The 19035-nt window shown below is 47.1% G+C and overlaps 1 protein-coding gene across 5 annotated transcripts in view; it reads left to right on the top strand.

Annotated features, from left to right (window-relative positions):
- The window catches only part of CENPC (centromere protein C), a 274172-nt gene that overhangs the window by 189396 nt on the left and 65741 nt on the right, over positions 1-19035 (top strand). For all 5 annotated transcript variants that reach the window (XM_073542563.1, XM_073542570.1, XM_073542556.1 and 2 more), the window contains one exon: positions 1900-1965. In XM_073542563.1, the coding sequence (XP_073398664.1) occupies positions 1900-1965 (66 nt within the window). The remainder of the gene's footprint in view (positions 1-1899; positions 1966-19035) is intronic.

Below are 19035 nucleotides of genomic sequence, written 5' to 3'. Positions count from 1 at the left end.
CTGAAACAGATGTGAAGAAAGTCATGAATAATGTTGCTGATGATTGAGAGGCATATCGGGATACAAAGGATGTGATATCTGAGGGAAGAGTGGTGGAGAAAAGTGGGTAAAGGAAACTGACCAGCAAGATGAGCAAGGCTAAACCATTCCTCATTGTCCATGTGATTGTCTGGTAACACGTCTGCACCTACTAGTCATGCCTTGTTGTTGTTGTCATGGCTTTATCATTATCTACTGCGTTCCATAATCTTCTTTCTCCCCCACTGTTGTATTGTTAGCCTTTTGTGTTTTTAACCCATTAGCGACCTCCAATACACATTAAACAGCGGCCGCTAAGGAACTTTATTCCCTTATTGCCGTTTTAAAACTTTGATCTGGTATAAGTCTTTAGCGCCCCCCAGAGTCTGAAAGTCTCGGGGTTCTCTGCCACCGGGGGTAGCTGAGACCCTGGAGAACTTGATCAGGGCTGGTTTTCCCTGATCACGTGATCGCCGTTATTCTATGAATAATGGCAATCGCCTTTAAAAAAATAATAATTTGATCAGGTTAAAAACTAGATTCTTTTTTTCTTTCCCTCCCTTCCTTTCTTTCTCTCTTTCTCTCAAATTACCGTAAATCAAATGAGCTTTATTGGCAGGTCTAAGTACATGTTAGCATTGCCAAAGCAAATGGTAAAAATAGAGGGGTGGGGTAATGGAGGCATTTAGAGGTCCAGGATATACCAGGCTCCTTTTATAGGATAGGGTATGTCCAGGGTGGGGTATAGGAGTCCATGACATATCAGGCGCCTCTGTTTTTTGGACGCGCTGAGTTGCATCAAATCTGCAGTGTAGTGCACAGCCAATGTAAGTCAATGTGAAATTAAGAATTGTTGTGCACGTGCTGCGGAAAAATCTGTGCAGATTTGCAGCATTTTTTTTTCCCGCAGCATGTCAATTTTTGCGGATCTGTAGCTTTCTGCACCCATTGACTTCCATTGAGTCAGGCACATCCGCAGAAAAACTGCAGGTGTAAAAAAAGATTGCGGATTTGCTGCGGATGTGGGTGCGAGAAACGCTGCAGATCGGGAGGAGGGAAGAGTGTGGGCGGAGACTATGTGCGTGTCTGTATGCGGGGGTCTGCGTATGTGTGTGTGTGAGTCTGTGTATACCAAACTGTTGATTTGGCCACTCCTAACGTTTCTATTATACCTCTGATGGATTTTTTTTTTCAGCCTAATGATGGTCTGTTTCTCTTCCATTAAGAGCTCCTTTAACCACTTGTTGTGGGTTCACAGCAACAACTTTTAAATGTATATGCCACACGTGGTATCAGCTCCAGACCTCTTATCTGCTTAATTGTTAATGGATTAACGCGATAATAACCTATTTAGCCCCTTAAGAGCTTCTGAGATAATTGTTTAATTGTTTTAGGTCCTTTTTTAAATGTCAGCTACATATTAAAAAGCTGTAATTTCTTACCCCTTACTCGAATTAAAATGTGAATACCCTCAAGTTCAGTCTGCACATTAAGCACATATTGATTACCAAAACATATTGAAGATGGTTATATAAACAGCTAAAATGTCAAAACTTGTCACTGTCCAAATTATTTCTGAAGCTATCTGTATATGTTTGTGCAATGCCGTGCCTCAAAAATGTGTACCTATTCAAATTCTACTCTTGGTCTCATTTTGCAAATGGGGGCCGTGAATACATATGCATATGTGACAAGAAACGTTAGATGTATTGCAGTTCCACACTAATCTCATGCCCACAACATGCTAGCTATAAAAATGCTGATTTGCTACTAATATACAGGCTGTTTCATACAGAGAATTGGCTAGAATGTGTACTGTATATTGTTGCTTTTTTTTACCCTGTCTAATAATTATTTTCATTTATTATTTTGCTAACTTAGAATCTGAGGACCAGGAGAAGCATGTGTCTTTTGAAGTTTACAATGATGCAGCTATTTTTAGTTCAGGTATGTAGATTATAATTTCATGTTTCTTAACTCCTTCACGACGGCCTGATCAACAGCGGGTGTCTGCTATATATTATAGTTGACACCCTGCTGAAACACCCATAATCAGTGCTAGCACAGATTGCGTACGTTAAACCCCTCTGGTGCAGTCAAAGACCGCAACATCGATCGGCATAGCTGAGGGTCGAAGCTCTCTCTGCTCCGATCGGCACGACGAGATAGAGATGGTTGTGCAGATGGTCTCCATAGTGTCCCTGGGTCAAAGGATGGCTGCGAGGTCACTTAGGTATGGTGGCATGTAAGATTCTGCTTAGAGTAGGAGCTGACATGCCACATCCTTCCGGTCTGAGGTACACTGAACTAATTCACTGCAATAGAAAAGCACGTATACCATGACTAAGGCGCTCCGCTGAAACGCATCGGTTTATACTGCTATATATCTCCATTTGTGGTGTCCAGTTACCCCTTTTTTTCATACTTGGACTATTAAAAGTTAACTTTCAATTTATCTACGTTTACTGCGCTGGAAATTCTTTGCTTCCATTTAATCTATAAAACTGTCCCACTGGTTAACCCCTTTAGTGAACACCTTTAAAAATGCACCAAAAACAATGCTTTTACATCATACTGCCAACAAAAAGTTGAATAAAACATCTAATGTAAATTAAAAATAGTATAACTGAATGTCATCCTGTTCTGCAATAAATAAGCTGCATCAGTGGAGATAAAAAAAAAAAAAAAAGCTATAGCTCTCGGAATATGGTGATTCAAAACGTTTTTTTTTTTCAATATTTTGTTTTTGTATAGAAGTGGCAAAACATTAAAACATAAATGTGGTTTCGCTGTAATCGCATCAACATGAATAAAGTGGTCTGATCACTTATACCTCATGAGAAACAGTGAAAAAAATAACTAAAACCAATTCTTGACCTGCTGTTGATTTGTTCATTCTACCTCCTAAAGATCACAGTAAGGCTCGGCTCACATGTATCCTGTGCTGAGTGCTCACACCGGCCTTTCCTTCCAAATTTTTGAATTGCCTGATTCAGATGGAAGCCCTAGCGGAATATTCCCTATGAGGCAGATCGGAACACTGAGGACGCCTTTTGGCCTATGATCTGGTGATGTCCGTTTATTGAAGCGTGCATATAAGCAGAGTCAGCCACAGTTTTGTTAACTTCTGAAAAGGGGACCACTGAACAGAAGCCAGATGAAGTCCAGAGTAACACATAGTGAATGGATCCCTTGGGGTTTCATCCGAATTGCGTCATTTAGAGATATAGATGGAAGCCCCGGTAGAAGTGCTCAGCATTGAGAGCCGGATAAATGTGATCCAAAATATTAAGTAAAATATTCCCAGTAAAAGCTTCAACTCAGGCCACAAAAATGCATGTATTCACTCAGATCTGTCATCGGAAATATAGGGTGCTTCCATGTTACTGGTAGATCAAAGGTTCTGAAAAAGCACTATGGCTCCTCGTCCTCCAAAAGAAATCCAGCAAATTCTGCACTCCAAAATCTAAATGTCTCCACCCTCCCCACACTTTTGAGCCTTTAGCAACCACATGGTTGTCACTACTGTAGTGATGAAGCGCCTGCATATTTTATGGGGTGTGTCTCCATAAGCACAAGCTGTATGGGCACTACAATATTCACTTAGGAACATCTATTTTTGTTTATTTCTGGAAAATACTAATGGAGTCAAAGTCGGCACTGTACCTCTAGATGAATTCCCAGAGGGGGGTGTAATTTCCAAAATGAGGTGACTTGATGGGTGATTTTTCTATTTTGATGATCTGGAATTTAGGGCCTCTGTATATGGAGTCAACAAACTATCCCAGGAGAATCTGCGCTCGAGGAGGCAAATGGCGCTCCGTCCCTTCTGAGTCTCACCGTATGGCTAAACAGTAGTGCAGCCACATATGGAATATTTCTACATTTGACAAATTTTAGAGAATTTTTTTACAGATTTCCCCATGTGAAAATGTAAAATCTGAGGCTGATATATGACGCATTGCACCACAAGATGCATCCCAAATTTTGGGGTGCAAAATAGGGCAAACTTTTTTAAAATTAAAATGGTGAATTTTACATTCCCTTTTACAACAGTAGCTTTACCTGGTGGCTTACTGCTGTGGAGCTGGGTCACATGTGGCAGGGTCGCTGCTTCAGGAGGCTGGCGGCGGCAGGAGAGGGACAATGCTCACCGACACCTTCTGAGATCCAAGACATCGCATCTTCGCCCCGCTCCTGCCGCCAGACTCCTGAAACAGCGACCCTGCCTCCTGTGACCCCACTCCACCCCCATTAAGCTTACTTCTGATTATAAGTGATTATAAATCACACCCCCATTTTCCTCCCAAATTTGGAGACAGTGCGTTTTATAATTTGAAAAATATGGTAATTTCTCGTTCGCCTTATTGGGGGACACAGAGACCTTGGGTGTATGCTGCTGCCACTAGGAGGCTGACACTATGCACAAAAAAAGATAGCTCCTCCTCCGCAGTGTACACCCCACCGACCGGCAGAGAATTCCTCAGTTTAGCTTAGTGTCAGTAGGAGGTGGACACGGGTCTTTTATTAGACCCATATCTACCTCGTCGTGCGTCGTTCCTTTTCAGGTTCTACGGAGGGATACAGAGTGAAAAGTCACATCTGTACTCCCACATGGAGTCTGCAAGTACGGCGTGTACTGCCACCCCGTATCCTTGCAGTTCTCCGCGGCAGGACCAGCCAGACGGACGCCGACACCAAGACGTGCAAGCGACTCCAGGGGTCCTTGTCGCCAGTCTCCCTCCCACTCGCCTACCAGAGCCTGTCGGTTGGATGAGACGCAGGAGTTCTTCAGTCCCAGGTAACGGATCGGGGATGGGTGAGTATGGATTTTTTATTTTTATTTTCCTGGCTGCCCATTCCCGACGGACAGGGGGTGCGCCTCTTCAGTGGCACAGGGAGCGGGCGCTGCGGTCGCTCGCAGTCGCCCTACGCCCATAGGCACACCATGCTCCATATTGCTGGCCCCCGCGTTCCCCCCTTCCCTCCCCCCTTCCCTCCCCCCTTTCTGGGGACAGGGAGTACAGGGCCTCTTCCTTCTTCCCTTGGACGCGGCTTCCGGCGGCGGCGTCCTTTTTCCGACCTCCGCGCCGACCCCCTGCTGACAGGCGGCCGCCGCAACTAATTTAGGCCCCGGCTTCAGTTCGGGCCTACCGCTGCGTCGCGGCCACGCCCCCCGCCCCTTTCTTCTAAGCGGGCTTCTCTCCCGCTCTTCCCAGGCCCTCCCACCGCCTGTCCTTCACCTGCCCAGCCTGCTATTGGCTAGAGGGCGGTGAATTTTAACCCTACGAGGTGCTCCGCCCTCCCTCCTCTCCTAAGGCGCGCTTTTTCTCAGGACGGCGCCATTTTCCCAGCCTGTTAGCCGGGCACCAGCTCCTCACTGGACAGCATCTTTTCCAGCTGGTTTTTTCGTTCAGGAGGTCTATCGGCCGGATTTCACTCTGACCTGCATCCACTGACAGGTCGCAGAGCATCGCTTCTGGGGACACCGGACCGTGAGTAGCTCTGCACTGGAGACTGACCCTTCTCCGCCCTCTGTCCCCCAACCTTCCGGCATTACCTCAGCTTTTCACTATGTCTAAGTCTGATCGTACCCGCTCTACCGCTCCCCCCTCCACTTTAGTCAAGTACTTTGCATGTTCTTCGTGCAATCGCAAACTTCCCTCAGGCCAGTCCACTCCCCTCTGCCTGGATTGTAGCAATCCAATTCAGCCTGACGCCGTCCAGGAGCCATCTGCGGCCCCAGGTGAGAGTGAGCCCCCCATGCCTGGCTGGGCCTCCTCGCTTTCTCAATCAGTGGCAGACCTCACCAGGGTGTCTCAGTCCCTGGTGGCCGTTCTTGATAAGTTGCCCCTGGACTCTTCAGCAGGGCCAAGCAGGTCCCAAATTGTTCCATCTGAATCAGCCAGCGGTAGTCGCAAAAGACCCAGGCAAGATTCCCAGCCGGAATCCTCTCCTAGTCCCATCTCACCGCATAGCCCTTCTCACCAGTCTCCCTCTCGGGCCTCCTCTCCCGAGTCAGGGGAAGCGCTTTCGGACAGGTCATCTGAGGGGATTTTAGAGCTGGATTCAGACCAGGATGCAAGCATGAAGGTCACAGTGCAGGACCTCATTGCTGCGATCCATCATACCTTCGATATTGCTGACTCCCCTGCGAAATCCTCAGATCAGGAGGTTTCGTTCAGACGGGCAGAAACTCCCTCCAGGGTTTTTCCTTTCCATTCCCAGTTTGGGAAAATTTTTACCAAGGAAAGAGAGGATCCGACCAGACGCTTTCAAAGAGGAAAACGTCTCGGCGTACTCTACCCATTTGCTAAGGAGCTCACGGACAACTGGTCGGCCTCTCCCTCGGTCGATCCGCCCGTGTCCAGGCTATCCAATAACACGGTTCTCCCGCTTTCAGGCGTGGCGTCCCTAAAGGATTCTAATGACAGGATTATAGAATCCCTGGCGAAGTCTGCCTTTGAAGCGGCTTCAGCGGCGGTGTGTCCAATTTTTGCTTCATCCTGGACAGCAAAGACCATAGCCACGTGGGCAGACGACCTTCGGCAGGGCATCTTAGATAAGGCGCAACCGGAGCATTTGGCCAATCTCGCCAATCAGATCTCCCATGCTGGGGACTATCTTCTCTCCGCTTCCTTGGATGCTGCATCCTGTGCAGTTCAGGCGTCAAGCAACGTTATTGCAATTCGACGCACACTTTGGCTAAAGGCATGGCAAGCGGACTTGTCTTCTAAAAAGTCCCTCACTAACCTGCCTTTTCAGGGGGTGCGCCTCTTTGGGTCCCAATTGGACCAGATTATTAAGGACGCCACCGGAGGCACGAGTTCTCTCCTCCCTCAGTCCAAGCCTCGCAGACCCCCACTAAGGCGTCAGTTTCGACCCTTTCGGACTTTCCGCCGTTTCAATACGGCGGACAACTCCTCCAGCCAACAGAGGACGCAGGCTCGCCAGGAGAGAAGGAAAGTTTCCTTCAGACCCACTCCTTCCTGGCGACCCCACTCCTCCCAGGGCAGACCGTCCAGATCTAGATCTGGACGGTCTACTTCAACATGACTATCATCGGGCACGCGAAGGGTCTTTCCAATTGGGAGGTCGACTTCTTTCCTTCAGGGACGTTTGGCTGGCCGCCGTGGAGGACGCCTGGGTCAGGGAGGTCGTATCCTCAGGATACAAGATAGAGTTCGTCTCTCTCCCACGGGATCGTTTCTTCGAATCCCGGCCTCCAAAGGATCCAGCCTTGATCCCGGGGTTCTCTACAGCTATCGCCGCTCTCCTCAGTTCCGGGGTGATTGTGCCCGTTCCCGAATCGGAGCGCTTCACGGGGTTCTACTCGAACCTGTTTGTAGTGCCGAAAAAAGACGGCGCGGTTCGACCCATCTTGGATCTCAAGCTGCTCAACAAGAGGGTCCGTCTTCGCCACTTCCGCATGGAGTCGCTTCGCTCGGTCATCGCCTCCATGGAGGAGCAGGAATTCATGTGCTCAATAGACATCCAAGATGCCTATTTACATGTTCCAATCTTCTCCGGACATCAGAAGTTCCTGCGCTTTGCGATTCGACAGCACCACTACCAGTTTGTCGCACTGCCCTTCGGTCTTGCCACCGCTCCCAGAGTCTTCACGAAGATCATGGCTGCGTTGATGGCTTTGTTGAGAGTCAGAGGCCTCGTTCTTTTCCCGTACCTAGACGATATTCTGATCAAGGCTCCCTCATTCCAACAGGCTCACCAAAGTTTGTCAATCGTCCTGGACACTCTTTCCAATTTCGGGTGGATCGTCAACAGGAAAAAGTCCTGTCTGGTTCCTACACAACGCCTGGTCTTTCTAGGTCTTCTGTTCGACACTCGTCGGTCAAGGGTTTTTCTCCCACAAGAAAAGATTCTCTCTCTGCAGCAGGAAGTACGATCGCTGCAGACCTCGCGATTCCCATCCCTCCGTACAGCCATGAGGGTCCTGGGAAAGATGGTCGCGGCGATAGAGGCAGTTCCCTTTTCCCAATTTCACGCCAGGCCTCTCCAGCAGGCCATTCTGTCGAAATGGAACAGGTCGCCTCGGTCCCTGGATCGCCCTGTCCATCTTTCTTACCGGATCAAGCGGTCTCTCAACTGGTGGTTGTCGTCACCTCTCATTCTATCGGGTCGATCCTTCCTTCCCATTCACTGGCAGATAGTAACCACAGATGCCAGTCTCCTCGGTTGGGGTGCTGTATTCCGCAACCACACTGTTCAGGGTCGATGGTCGGATCGGGAATCAGCGCTACCGATCAACGTTCTGGAGATTCGAGCGATCCATCTTGCTCTGGTCCACTGGGAAAGGCTCCTCAAAGGACTGCCGGTACGGATTCAGACAGACAACGCCACAGCGGTGGCATATGTCAACCGCCAAGGGGGAACACGGAGTGTTTCAGCCCTGGCGGAGGTGTCCAAGATTCTTCGTTGGGCGGAGATTTTCGTCCCGACAATTTCCGCGGTTCACATTCCCGGCGTAGACAACTGGGCCGCCGATTTTCTCAGCCGCGAGGGTCTCGCGGCGGGAGAATGGTCCCTACATCCGGAAGTGTTTCATCTGCTCTGCCTTCGGTGGGGAACCCCGGATGTAGACCTCATGGCGTCTCGCCTCAACAGGAAAGTCCCACAATTCGTGTCCAGGTCTCGGGACCCTCTGGCAGTGGGCGCCGACGCCCTGGCCGTTCCTTGGTCCCAGTTCGAACTTCCCTACCTGTTCCCTCCTCTGCCTCTTCTTCCCAAGCTGTTGAAGAAGATCAAGGCAGAAGGACTTCCGGTCATTCTCATCGCCCCGAATTGGCCCAGAAGGTCTTGGTTCGCGGACATTGTCAACCTTCTCGCGGACGCCCCCTGGAAGCTTCCAGACAGAACAGATCTGCTGTCTCAGGGTCCGATTTGCCACCCCAATTCTCGGCCGCTCAATTTAACGGCGTGGCTGTTGAGACCGAGGTTCTGAAACGAGCAGGATTTTCCGACCACGTAATTCAGACCATGATCCGAGCCAGAAAGCCATCATCTTCCAAGATTTACTACCGTACTTGGAAGGCCTATTTCACTTGGTGTGAGACCAATAACGTCGCGCCCATGTCCTTTTCGCTCCCTTCAGTCCTAGCGTTTCTTCAGGCAGGATTGGATGCGGGGCTTGCCCTCAGTTCACTGAAGGGTCAAGTTTCGGCGCTGTCCATTCTGTTTCAGAAAACGTTGGCTTCCCGTCCTCAGGTTAAGACCTTTCTTCAGGGCGTGGCTCACACGGTCCCGCCGTACCGGGCACCCGTGGATCCATGGGATCTTAATCTGGTTCTTGAGGTTCTGCAAGGTCCGCCCTTTGAACCCCTCAGGGATATTTCCCTTTCTCTCCTTTCTTGGAAGGTAGCCTTTCTGGTGGCCATCACCTCCGTCCGGCGCGTGTCGGAATTGGCAGCTCTTTCATGCCGCTCTCCCTTTCTGGTTCTCCACCAGGATAAGGTAGTTCTGCGGCCTCCGCCCTCGTTCCTTCCGAAGGTGGTGTCCTCGTTTCACCTCAACGAGGATATCGTGCTCCCGTCCTTTTGTCCGAATCCAACTCATCCCCGAGAGCGGTCCTTGAACAAGCTGGACCTGGTTAGGGCGGTAAGAGTCTATCTGTCTAGGACGACTTCCTTGCGAAAGACAGAGTCTCTTTTCATTATCCCTGATGGAGCGCGGAAAGGTCACCCGGCGTCAAAAGCCACCATTGCTCGCTGGATCAGATCGGCTATCCTGGAAGCCTACCGTGTTAAGCGTCGCGGAGCCCCTCCGGGTATCAGGGCCCACTCTACTCGAGCAGTGGGTGCCTCCTGGGCGGTGCGCCACAGAGCTTCCGCACTGCAGCTTTGCAAAGCTGCAACATGGTCATCGGTTCACACGTTTGTGAAATTCTACAGAGTCCACACCTACGCTTCGGCGGACGCCAGCCTAGGTAGACGGATTCTGCAGGCCGCGGTGGTGAGTCCGCTGGCCTGATGGAAGTTTGTTTCCCACCCCAGGGACTGCTTTGGGACGTCCCAAGGTCTCTGTGTCCCCCAATAAGGCGAACGAGAAAACAGGATTTTTGGGTTGCTTACCGTAAAATCTGTTTCTCGGAGCCTTCATTGGGGGACACAGCACCCTCCCATGTTTTACAGCTCCTGTTCTTACTTTGGTTGAATGGTTACAGTTGAGTTGTTTATGTTGTCAACCTATTCTGTTACTTCTCCTACTGCTTTCTCACTAACTGAGGAATTCTCTGCCGGTCGGTGGGGTGTACACTGCGGAGGAGGAGCTATCTTTTTTTGTGCATAGTGTCAGCCTCCTAGTGGCAGCAGCATACACCCAAGGTCTCTGTGTCCCCCAATGAAGGCTCCGAGAAACAGATTTTACGGTAAGCAACCCAAAAATCCTGTTTTTTTTTTCTTCACCACCCAATGGGTATAAGGTTCTGTGACACACCTGTGTTAATATTATCCACTGCACCCTGAGATGAATTTATTGAGCAGTTTAGTTTGAAAATGGGGTCAACTTTGAGGGGGTTCTGCTTTTCTGGCACCTTAGGGGCTCTGCCAATGTGACATGGCACCTGCAAATTATAACAATAAAAGCTGCACTGTAGTGTGGCACTCCTTTCCTTCCGAGCTTTGTACTGTGCCTCAAAAGTAGTTTTTGACTGCATATGGGGTGTGGTCGCAATCAGGATAAATTGCACAACAAACTGTATCATTCGTTTTCTCCTGTGACCCTTGTGAAAATGAAAATTTGTGTGTTAAACAATATTTTTGTGGTTAAACTTAATATTTACTTTTTTCCCTTCCATATTGCTGTTGGTTTTGTAAACAAGAGAGAAACTAGGTTTGAGCTGAAAAGTAAATTAATGTGTATGCAAAATGTAAATGCATATAAACACATGACCTTTACACAGAGAAAACCAAAAACAAGGGTTGCCTTGACGTGGCGGGATGGCTTGTCCTTTCTTTTGATCAAAATTATACTTACTAAAGACCCTTATTATTACTACCTTCATGCAATTTTTGCAATTTATTTTTTACTTTTTATTTTCTCTGGTTTTGTAAACAAGTTGTAGTTTTGAATGGCACCAGTTACTTTACCTTATATAATGTAGTAGAAAACTCTGAAAAAGAGAATTAACAAGCGAAAAAATGAAAAAATACCGGCAATTGGCATTTGTTTTTGTTTTTTTATTTTAAAGCATTTACTGATCTGGTAACTTGACTCTCCTGGTCAGTACTACAGGGCAAAAGAACACTTTTCTTTAGGCTTTTTAATATATAAAAAATATATCTATATAATAATATTATTATTATTATACATTTATATAGCGCCATTTATTCAATGGCGCTTTACAGGGAAAGGGGGAAATATAGACAAGTCCAATAAACATGTGCAAGACAAGGGACACACAAGTACAGAAGAAGAGAGGACCCTGCCTCACAGTCTACAGGGATGGGTGAGGATACACTAGGAGAGGGTAGAGCTGGTTGTGCGGTGGTTCAGTAGACCGAGGATCATTGCAGGCTGTAGGCTTGTCGGAACAGGTGGGTCTTCAGGTTCTTCTTGAAGGTTTCCGTTGTTGGTGAGAGTCTGATGTGTTGCGGCAGAGAGTTCCAGAGTATGGGGGTTGCACGGGAGAAGTCTTGTATGCGGTTGTGGGAAGAAGAGATGAGGGGGGAGTAGAGAAGGAGATCTTGAGAGGATCGAAGGTTGCGTGCGGGTAGGTACCCGGGAGACCATGTTACAGATGTATGGAGGAGACAGGTTGTGGATGGCTTTGTATGTCATCGTTAGGGTTTTGAACTGGAGCCTCTGGACAATAAGAAGCCAGTGAAAGGCCTCGCATGGGGGGGAGGCTGGGGAATAGCGGGGAGACAGGTGGATTAGTCGGGCAGCAGAGTTTAGGATAGACTGGAGTGGTGCCAGAGTGCTGGAGGGGAGCCGAGAGAGTAGGAGGTTGCAGTAGTCGAGGCGGGAGATAAGGGCGTGCAAAAAAAGAAAAGAAGCCAGCGCTGCTTAAGATTAGAACGCATAACATAAAGTGCATATGCACATAATATCTAACTGTATTCAAAATGAGATATTTGACAAAAAAATTGATCAATTCAATTGAGCCACCCCGCAGCGCCAAGGCAATCTCATGTGGGGGGTCCTACTCTACGTTTTTAATAAACACTGTGCCATTACGGCCTCCTAGGTACATTAAAAGCAAGACCACTTTAAGTGCAATCCGTACCTGAGCATTTTTGGATCGCTCCCATGAAGCCAGAAAAAGCAAGTGCAGATGAAGGACAACCAGGTCTGAATGCAGACATATCAGGTTTAACCTCCACACATTGCCCGACCAGCCAACATAGATGAATGGCAATGCAGGTTCAGACACAGGTGCACAATTAAATAAAGCTTGGGGCAGGGCGGGGCTGCTGTGTGTGTGCACAGCAGCCTAGATCCATCACAGTGAACACAGAAAAAATGGCGAACATAACCCAGCGCGCACAGCAAAAGTGGTGGTCAGCCACAAACCAACATGCAAAAAAAGAAAAGAAGCCAGCGCTGCTTAAGGTTAGAACGCATAACATAAAGTGCATATGCACATAATATCTAACTGTATTCAAAATGAGATATTTGGCAAAAAAATTGATCAATTCAATTGAGCCACCCCGCCGCGCCAAGGCAATGTCATGTGGGGGGTCCTACTCTACGTTTTTAATAAACACTGTGCCATTACGGCCTCCTAGATACATTAAAATCAAGACCACTTTAAGTGCAATCCGTACATGAGCATTTCTGGATCGCTCCCATGAAGCAAGAAAAAGCAAGTGTTTTAGTGGTTTCATGGTTGAGGAATGCGCGGATCTGGGAATTATTTTTGAGTTTGAGGCGGCAGGAGGAGGCAAGTGCTTGGATTTCTGGTTTGAAAGAGAGGGCAGAGTCGAGGATCACTCCAAGGCACCGATCGTGCGGGACTGGGGAAAGAGAGCAGCCATTGACATTGATGAAGAGGTCTGGTGGAGGGGTAGAGTGAGATGGGGAAAGATGATGAATTCTATTTTGTCCATGTTCCGTTTGAGAAAGCGCGCAGAAAAGAAGGCTGAAGTAGCAGACAGACATTGTGGGATTTTGGTCAGTAAGGAGGTGAGGTCAGGTCCAGATAGGTAGATCTGCGTGTCATCGCCGTAGAGGTGGTACTGCAAGCCATGGGATTCTATAAGCTGTCCCAGGCCGAAGGTGTGGATGGAGAAGAGTAGTGGTCCGAAGACTGAGTCTTGAGGAACACCGACAGACAAGGGGCGAGGTGAGGAGGTGGTGTGTGAGAGGGAGACAATAAATGTTCGGTCTGTTAGGTATGATGAGATCCATCAAATGGAGACACAGGAGTACTTGACTCTGCTGTAGCCTAACAGCTATATGGTCAAACACTGCAGACCATCTGTCAGTGTTCTCCCTGTAACCAAAGAGAAATGCAGTAACCCTGCTGGACAAGCAAAAGCCTCCTCAGAGATGCTAGATAAGTATTGTTTCTAGGCAAGTATTTATATTACTTTTATTTTTTGCCTCTTAAAAAAATAAAAAAAGGAAAAAAAAAAGCTACCATAAATAAAATGGTGGTGGTGATTGTAACCTCATCTTATATACATGATCTGCTTATTTTTCAACCCCCTTTTTTTCTGATATATTTTATTAGAATTTGGCTTCCCCTTTAGACTTTCAAGCAAACATCAAGCAAACTCAGCTTAAATTCACTTGAGGAGCTCAGTTACAGATTCATATTCATCAATTCAAGTAGCCAGTTTTTCACGTAGCATCATAACCTCATGCCACTAAAATTAGTCTAGCCAGGCATAGGAGGTATGTCCATTCTTTCCCAGCTTATTCCTGGGTGACGCTGAAACCTATAGTGACATCAAGTTGGGTAGTTCTTATCTTGGCACTCAAAAGGTAGGTTTGTTTCTCAGCATAGAGGCAGTAATTTTTTTCCTGGAAAATTGTCAGCCCGGTTTATCACAGTCAATGCTTGCCTCAAATTTAGTCCATGGCCGTGGCAGCAGTTAGGTCACAATTCTGGGACCAGGACATCTGATGAAGTTCAAATCTTTAGAGTTGGACTTCCTGTTTGGGCTCAATTCCTCTATTGTCACAAGCCCTGCAGTGACATTTACCCTCTGTGGCAGGGAAAGCCCCTCTCTTCCAGGTTTTCTATTATATGAAAGTAATCATCCTCTGCTCCAGGTCACAGTTGGTTGGATAACCAAGGAGTAGAAGCGAGAGAGACACAACTCCAATCCAGCAGAGACAGGGGAACCACTGGTAAAGCTCTGGGAGAGCCCTAGCCCATAGGCGTGGGGTACTCTTACAAGGAGTGCAAAGTTTGGGAAGATGTTATGGAGATACCTTGCTGACCGTACCAATGTCCTCCGCGCCTTTTAATTGTTGGGTATCCAAGCTGGACACGTGGCATGTACTGGCTCTCTACGCCTTGGCGGTCCTGGCCTACCCTGCCACTACCGGTTTGTCAGTGCGGGTTTTTAGTGCCGCTGGTGGAGTTATAACGGATAAGCGCATCCGCCTGTCAACTGAAAATGCAGACAGTCTGACTCTTATAAAAATGAACAAGGGCTGAAGTGGGCCAGACTTCTCAACACTACCGAATGATAACAGAGAAACATAACCTCCAGTACAGTGTCTGTCACGCTCGCGCCTTGACTGAATGGCGCGAGCCGGGGGTTTGTGGCCCCACTGTGCCACAAACCAGACTACCCTGGAAGGGGCGTGACTACGACAGCTACCTCGGTCTTCACTGGAGCCTCTGATGGTGAGGTCAGGCTTGTGCGGCAGGTAGCTGTCGGGTGCCACTCCAGGGTGGTGTCTGGCTGTGGCTGCTGATCCCACTCGGGGACAAGTCACTTGGACAGGTGCTATAGACTGGCAGGCAGGTAGACACGACAGGCACGGCTGAGACACTGGGCATGCGGGCACAGCTTGGAGACACTGGGCAAGCGGGCACGGCTTGGAGACACTGGGCAAGCGGGCACGATATATGAGAGAACAGGTTTGGACCTGTTCACACAGGAGGTGCAGGTATGGATATAGGCAGGAAGGAATGGAATATGAAGGAACAGGTTTGGACCTGTTCACACAGGAGGTGCAGGTATGGATATAGGCAGGAAGGAATGGAATATGAAGGAACAGGTTTGGACCTGTTCACACAGGAGGTGCAGGTATGGATATAGGCAGGAAGGAATGGAATATGAAGGAACAGGTTTGGACCTGTTCACACAGGAGGTGCAGGTATGGATATAGGCAGGAAGGAATGGAATATGAAGGAACAGGTTTGGACCTGCTCACAGAGGAGGTGCAGGTATGGATATAGGCAGGAAGGAGTGGAATATGAAGCAACAGGTTTGGACCTGTTCACACAGGAGGTGCAGGCAGGCAGAGCCGCAGGAGTGCGGAGCCGTGCAGATGCACAGATAGGGAGAACACAAGGAAAGACACGGCCGAGAAGGAACCACAAACAAGGTGACTGACAGACAGAAGTAAGACTGATTTCAGACAGAGACAACGGGACAAAGACATAAGGACCAGGATATTCTGCCTCCTGGCAGGCGGACAGAACACAGACAAGGCACTGGGAACAAGACTCAAGACTCAAGGGCCAGGATATTCTGGCAGGCGGACAAGGTACAAAGCGAGACAAAGAGTATTCCTACAGAGAAGGAGATACACAGAACAGGGCCTGGCTTCCTCAGCAGCAAGATACTGAGTATAGACATTGCACAGGCAATGTTTCAGTGGATGTGGCCGGGTTAAATAGTCCAGGGCTCTAGGTAATTGGTCAGGGACCCATTAGCCAGGTGCACCCTGACTGCATAAGAACCAGAGAGTTCAGGCGCCCCCCCCTATACACACAGTCAGGAAACATGGAGAGAAAACAAGAGGCATAGCACATGGAGCTCAGGGCTGGCAACAGACAGAGTTCACAGCATGGCTTGAAGCAAGAAAGTAAGTTGGTGTGCGGGTGATGGGAGACCATGCAGTGATGCCAGCAGGGTTGTTACAGTGTCTTTTTTTGGGAAGTGTATTCCCATGCACCTCTTCACACCCACACATGGGTATACGCTTCCTGATTTTGGCTATTTGGTGTTATCCTCCTCCTTATCCACATCATCCACCACCACTCGATCACCATGGTAACCGTGGTCCGTGATGCAACATTCCACTTATGTAAAAGGGTTGTTTTGATGCCCTTTAAAAAAAAAATGTTAAGACAGTATGGTGATGTGTACCCCCCAAAGTAAAATGTTTTTCATTCTAAACACTTAGTGTATCATAGAATCATAGAATCGCAGAGTTGGAAGGGACCTCCTGGGCCATCTGGTCCAACCCCCTGCTCAAAGCAGGATTCGCTAAATCATCCCAGTCAGATGTCTATCCAGCCTCTGTTTGAAGACTTCCATTGAAGGAGAACTCACCACTTCTCGTGGCAGCCTGTTCCACTCATTGATCACTCTAACTGTCAAAAAGTTTTTTCTAATATCTAATCTGTGTCTCCTCCTATTCAGTTTCATCCCATTGCTTCTAGTCTTTTCGTGTGCAAATGAGAATAAAGTTGATCCTTCTACAATGTGACAGCCCTTGAGATATTTGTAGACAGCTATTAAGTCTCCTCTCAGTCTTCTCTTTTGCAAACTAAACATTCCCAAATCCTGCAACCTTTCCTCATAAGACAGGGTTTGCAGACCGGTCACCATTCTGGTCGCTCTTTTCTGAACTTGCTCCAGTTTGTTGATATCTTTTTTAAAATGTGGTGCCCAAAACTGGACACAATATTCCAGATGAGGTCTGACCAAAGAGGAGTAGAGGGAAATAATGACTTCACGTGATCTAGACTGTATGCTTCTGTTAATACATCCTAGAATTGCATTTGCCTTTTTTGCTGCTGCATCACACTGTTGACTCATATTCAGTCTGTGATCTGTTAGTATACCCAAGTCTTTTTCACATGTGCTGTTGCTTAGCCCTATTCCTCCCATTCTGTATATGCTTTTTTCATTTTTATTGCCCAGATGTAGTACTTTGCATTTTTCCCTGTTAAAAACCATTCTGTTAGTTGCTGCCCACTTCTCCAGTTTATTTATATCTTTTTGAATCCTCTCTCTCTCTTCTCTAGTATTAGCTATCCCTGCTAGCTTTGTGTCATCAGCAAATTTAATCAGTTTACCCTCAATTCCTTCATCTAAATCGTTGATAAAGATGTTGAACAATACAGGGCCCAGGACAGAGCCCTGTGGTACCCCACTTGAGACATTCTTCCAACTGGATGTGCAGCCATTTACGACCACTCTTTGGGTCCGATCACTAAGCCAGTTATGAATCCACCTAACAGTTGCCTTGTCCATTCCATACTTAGTCATTTTTTCAATAAGGATTGTATGAGATACTTTGTCAAATGCTTTGCTGAAGTCAAGAAATACTATATCTACAGCATTTCCTTGATCCACCCAATCAGTGATTCCATCATATAAGGAAATTAAGTTAGTCTGACATGACTTATTAGTTACAAACCCATGCTGACTCTGTTTAATCACTTCATTCTTATCCAGGTACTGACATACATGTTGTTTAATAATTTGTTCAAAGATCTTTCCTGGTATAGAAGTCAGACTCACTGGCCTATAGTTGCCTGGGTCCACCTTCTTCCCCTTTTTGAAGATAGGAACAACATTTGCTCTTCTCCAGTCTTCTGGGACTTCTGTTCTCCAAGAATTTTCAAAGATTATGGAGAGGGGTTCAAAAATTTCTTCGGCTATCTCCTTCAGTACTCTGGGGTGTAATTCATCTGGACCTGGAGACTTGAATTCATTTAGGTTAGCTAAGTGTTTCCTCACTATCTTTCTGTTTATAGATATCCTGGATTCTTCTATTCCCTTAATAGGACAGTGAAGAATAGTTGATGTTACATTTCCTTTCTAAGAGAAAACAGATGCAAAATAGGAATTTAAAAGTTCGGCCTTCTCAACATCCTGTCTTACCATTTCATCATTTTCATCCTGTAAAATTCCTATAGCATCTTTGACTTTTCTTTTACTTTTGACATACCCCCAAAATCCTTTATTATTGCTTTTGACATCTCTTGCAAGCCTCAATTCATTGTCAGCTTTAGATAATCTGATTTGTGCCCTGCAGGTTCTGCAGACAGCATTATATTCTTCTTTAGATATGCTTCCCTCTTTCCATTTTATAAACATTTTTTTCTTTCTTTTTAGCATGTGCTTAAGTTCTGTGTTCATCCATCCAGGTTTCCTTAAATGCTTCCTATTCTTCACTCTTTTCGGAATTGTTAACATTTGTGCTTTGAGAATTTCATTTTTCAAGACTTCCCATCCTTCCTGGACATTTTTGTCTTTAAGGATATCCAGCCATTGGATCCCTCCAATTCTCTTTCTGAATCCCTTAAAATCTGCCTTTCTGAAATCTAACCTTGACGTCTGAGTCTTCACAGGTCTTCCTCCTCTAGTTATCCAAAATTCTAAAATAGCATGGTCGCTACCTCCTAGGGTCCCAGCCACTTTTACCTCCTCAACCATTTCCTCCCTGTTTATAAGGATTAGATCCAAGGTAGCAGTTCCCCTTGTTTTCTCCCCTACCTTTTGGAAGATAAAGTTGTCAGCAAGAGAGGATAAGAATTTCCTTGACCTGTTAGTTTTGCCTGAGAGAGATTCCCAACAAATGTCTGGATAGTTGAAATCTCCCATGACAACTATGTCATATTTTTTGGAGAACTTGGCCATTTGATGCATAAAGAGTTCATCCATATCTTCAGCTTGCACAGGCGGCCTGTAGTTAATGCCTACAATGGTGTCCTTTCCATTGTTCTGTTCTTGTATTCTTACCCAAACAGTTTCCACAGAGCTCCCAGTCTCTGAAGCTTCAATCTCTGTGCAGATATACGCGTTTCTAACATACAATGCGACACCTCCTCCTCGTTTATCAAGTCTGTTTCTTGCA

This window comes from Dendrobates tinctorius, unplaced genomic scaffold, assembly GCF_039654945.1.
Source record: "Dendrobates tinctorius isolate UK_male_01 unplaced genomic scaffold, ASM3965494v1 ptg000011l, whole genome shotgun sequence".
NCBI classification, from domain to species: Eukaryota; Metazoa; Chordata; class Amphibia; order Anura; family Dendrobatidae; genus Dendrobates; species Dendrobates tinctorius.
The sequence above is the reverse complement of the archived record's forward strand: the minus strand, read 5'-3'. Positions and strand labels throughout refer to the sequence as shown.